The sequence below is a fragment of the Papaver somniferum genome, chromosome 3 (genome assembly GCF_003573695.1).
Source record: "Papaver somniferum cultivar HN1 chromosome 3, ASM357369v1, whole genome shotgun sequence".
NCBI lineage: Eukaryota > Viridiplantae > Streptophyta > Magnoliopsida > Ranunculales > Papaveraceae > Papaver > Papaver somniferum.
In genome coordinates, this window is record NC_039360.1 from 120,227,912 (window position 1) to 120,232,366 (window position 4,455).

At 36.8% G+C, this 4,455-nt stretch overlaps 1 protein-coding gene across 1 annotated transcript; it reads left to right on the forward strand.

Moving 5' to 3' along the window:
• The first annotated feature begins 280 nt into the window (after positions 1-280).
• Positions 281-1,219, forward strand: LOC113359901 (protein INVOLVED IN DE NOVO 2-like). The gene is made up of 2 exons (XM_026603467.1): positions 281-754; positions 797-1,219. The coding sequence occupies exons 1-2, from the start codon at positions 281-283 to the stop codon at positions 1,217-1,219; spliced, it is 897 nt and encodes a 298-aa protein (XP_026459252.1).
• The last annotated feature ends 3,236 nt before the right edge of the window (positions 1,220-4,455 follow it).

Consider the following 4,455-nt stretch of genomic DNA (forward strand, 5'->3'; position numbering starts at 1 on the left):
AGATTTACTAAGATTATATGTGTGCCACTGAAAAGACAAAAGACAGACATACCCTGTATACCACACGTAAACGACTGAAATGTGACAAGAGACTGACAGCCAATATAGGGGTATTAAGCAGAGGTTATGTATCTCAAAATCAAGTACCCTAGGTTTTTACATTATATTAAGCATTCATCTGGAAACATATTAGAAGCATTGAGAGTTCATAGAAAACATTGAAACATATCAGAGACATTAGGAGATATAGTTAATACAAAAATTAGAGAGTTGTTCGAGAATGGATTCTTCTTCTCCTACTCCAAAAAGAAAAATAAATGATATTTACTCATCAGAAGAAAACACATGTGAGAGCGAGAGTGAGAGTGAAATGCCACGTTATGAAGAAAAAGCATATCAAAAATTACAAAATGGTTTAGTTATTGTAGCAGAAAGTAATTCTATGTATAAATGTCCTTATTGTGTAGGTAAAAAAACAAAAACTTATGCATATGACCATTTAGTTCAACATGCTAAGGATTGTGGTAAGATGAGATCTTCCCTTAAATTTCGAGATAAATCCAATTATAGGGCTCTAGCTCGCTATTTGGAGAACAAATCTGCTAAGGAGTTTTCCAGGGATGTTGGTTCATCATCTACTGTGGTGGGTGAGAAGAAATTTGTATACCCATGGAAAGTTGTTGTTGTGAGTAAGTTCATATATATTACTAATAAGGCGATTAAGGAGCAGTTGGCTGGGTTTAAGCCTGTGAAGGTACGTACTATATGGGGTCCTTAGAATACCCCTACTGGTCAGGTGATTGTGGATTTTACGGAAGATTGGTTGGGCTTTACTCATGCAATGTCTTTGGAGAGTGAGTATAATTGCAACCAATTTTGGGAAAAACATTATGCTTTGGATAACCTTGGTGGTTTGGTAAAGGAAGGTCTGTGTGCGTGGGTCGCTAAGGAGGACGATTACTATTCTGAATGTCTTGTAGGGAAAAACTTGAGGAACAGTGGTAGTGCTTTAAAAACTATTGAGGATATTGAAGCCGATAATGAAAGGCCACACAATCAGAAAGTGTCGCAATTAAATGATTTGATCAAGAAGAAAAATGATGCCTTAGTAAATGGTCAGGTTATGGTCTGGAAGACCCGCCGCACTCTCAATAACTTGGTGGCTCAACTTGATGAGCTAAATATGGCGAAGGATATCTACGTCGAAAGTACATTTTAGATTTAGAATTGACCTTACTGTGAATGTCTGCAAGATTTATGTGTGTTACTGGTTATGCAGATGTCCGCTAGAAGATTTAAAAGCTATGTTTTATTGTTTTCATCAGCTTATGCTTGAGCATCACTACAAGGATGGAAACATCACAGCTGATCATTTTGTCTGGAAAAGCAACTTATTTTGTCTGCCTAACTGATGCATGGGTGGTGGTCTAACTGATGTATGGGTGGTTGTTCCTCCCTTTTTTTTTGAACAATATTTTGTTTGGCGATGTTGTGGGGAGAGCCTTCCCCAGGCTTGTAAGGCTCACTTGGTGTGTACTCTCTACTTTAATATTATGTGTATTCCGAGGGAAATGACCCTTTTTTCAGTTGTGTTATGAGTGTTTTTTTTTCCTTTTTTTTTCACATCGGTGTTTCAAGTGCAAATCTCCATTTTCACCGATTTTCGGATAACTCTCAGCTTTCCATCACTCTATTTCGAGAAAAAGATAGTTTTTCTATGGATTTTCTGAGTGAATTTGAAAATTGTTAACGACTTTCTAAGACGACAATATTTGTGCCCGTGCTATGCGAATTTCCATTATTATTATCAAATAAGTCCTGATGTACACAATCAGTGATATGGATTTATACGCATACTAATAATATTTTCTCATACAAATAAATTATAAAATAAGACAATGCCTTTTCGATACATGGATTGAAATTTCCTTAAATTCTGGGACTCCTCAACGTAAATTTTGCCTTTGATTACGTTGATCCATCATGTACAACCAGAACAACCAATGTGGTGTGAGAAATCCATCATGATACAGTAAGGATTTGGACCCATAGATTTGTAAAATCTTTAGAATTGATATATTGTTCAGTACATCTTACAGATATAGGGGAGATATATTTATAACGACAGACTTAGACAGACTTGGGCAGGTCAAGTCAGTACGACTTGACTTGACTGTACCCTATATTCCTAATGTCGTAAAATCTTTAGATATTTATAACAACAGACTTAGACAGCCTTGGTCAAGTCAAGTCGTACTGAACTCTATATTCCTAATAAGATTGATGTCTGCTTGACTGCTTCCCCCTGGTCTATGATAGGGGTTTCTTCCCTTTAGATGACACGACAAGACCCTTCCAAGCATAGTACTTATTAAATATCGAAGTCGTAGTCTGGCCCTGATCTTCAGAAAAGACATTTTCTTTTATCTCTTTTTTTTTTCGAGTTTCGCTAGTCCATGCCCTACACAGACCCTATAAATGAGCTATGTTTCCTAGGATAAGGGTAGCCTAGTATGTAACGAGAATGATTCATCCACCGAAGAACAGGGATCGTAGAGTGCCTCGTGTGATAGGGTGATGGGGCCCACTTTTGCCCTTCCCTACGATGCATTGTGTCCGTGCAATCCCTCTCGGCGCCCACTCGGTGCTTAATATATTTTCGGTGGGTATAGCAAAATTCTGTAACCTATCTAAGAATAGCAAGAGATCCATAGAAGTTGGATACCCTACAACTCTTCAACGGAACCTCACTGATACAAGTACTTAATACAACTTAATATTTTCAATTGAAGGGCTCATCTCAACTTGGGACGGTCGTCCTAAGTTGAGACGCTCAGTTCATCTGAGGACGCGATGGACAAACCCTTTTATTTGAGGGTTTGTACATCCATTTTACTTGTTTGTCCGTCCTTCTGTGGGTGTAAAATGGCTTGTTTGCACCCTATTGGAGTTTCTCTTACACTGGTGAATATTTTCGCCTTTATGGTGAAATACACTTTTTGCACTGTCTGTGTAGATGCAATATCTTGTTTGCACCTAGTTAGCACAATATCTTTCTATTGATTGAGAGTTGAGACCAAGCACCCGCCATGGAAGTGAATATCTTTCTATTGTTTGATACCAAACATCCACCGTGGAATAACTATGGCTCTTGCAGGAGGATCATAAGGAAGTTCCTGCGAGAAAAGGATGGTCGGTGAGTTCTGAGCTTTGGGGCATGTATTTTGAGCTTGAGCTTGGTTGCACTGCTGCTGACCCGATGTCCCCAGTTCTTATTCTTTCTCCTTGATCTATATACAACAAGGAATAACTTCATGATCAAGAACGTTCCTGGCTAGAAAATAAATATATTAAAGTTGACATACAATTATTTTTAAGGTGCATTCGAACACCCTAGACCAAGCATCCACCCTATATTTGAATCCAACTAATGCTACCCCTTTATTTTATTAGTGATCGTAAATTACCTTCTCCCCTAGAACGGTATTCTGCTCCTTTAAAGCTTTTTCCTGTAATTTATAACAACAACAACAATGTATATGCATGAGAAATTTGTCACCTTTGATTAGTCAAACATATATAAAGCATGTGTTTCTGTATATGAGAGGAATGAAGAGGATAAAACCTTTCTCTGAAGCTCAGAAATGGATTCATACAACAGCTGCTTCTGTATAAAATAAATATGAAAAAAAATCTTATAAATAACTCAATACATAGATATAAATTAGTTACCAAGTAATGTTCATTTGTATATACCTTTCTTGATTTAATGTTCTTCAGAGAAGTATCAAGTTGGTGCTCCAAATTTTGTAGCTTTTCACACTGAAGGATTCCAAATCTTCTCCCATCATATGCATGTTGAATTACCCCAATTCTCACGTTAATATATTAATGACCCCTTTACAATACTTTCGTACAAGTTTGTGTAATCTGTTTGCCCCCAACCTCACCCTCACCCCCCACCTCCCCAAAAGAAAAAGTAAATCCTTCATTATTTGAGTGTCAGAGTTCTCCGTTTTTTATTTTTATCGAGTTTCAAACTTAAATTGCAATCTAATTACAAAATTCCTGTGTTTATTCCATATTTTATGTATATACTGTGAGGCTCCGTAAGTTCTCTTAAATCGAGCATGACCAATTAAATTTATCATTTTTTGTGGTTAATTTGGTTGTATATTTCCGATTAGATTAGTTATGGGTTCTCTTGTGATTAATCTACTTGAGTACTTTTGGATTCAAATTCATATTCGTATGTGATTTGTTATGTCCAAAGAAATCCTTCTTTTGTTTTGAAATTAAGGTCGCTCTTGTTGTTCTTTCGGGAATGACATTTTTATGGGGGAGAGTTCTTAATTGAACTTGTGCTTAATTGCCAAATTTTTGTGGGGAGTGCGGCTGTAGAATATTATAGGAGTTATCTTGTATCTTTATAAACTCCTTGATGAAAGCATTTAG

Coding starts and splice junctions, on each gene's coding strand:
- LOC113359901 (XM_026603467.1), top strand. CDS start 281: ATGGATTCTTCTTCTCCTACTCCAAAAAGAAAAATAAATGATATTTAC. Junction 755..796: donor CTGGGTTTAAGCCTGTGAAG/GTACGTACTATA, acceptor CCTACTGGTCAG/GTGATTGTGGATTTTACGGA.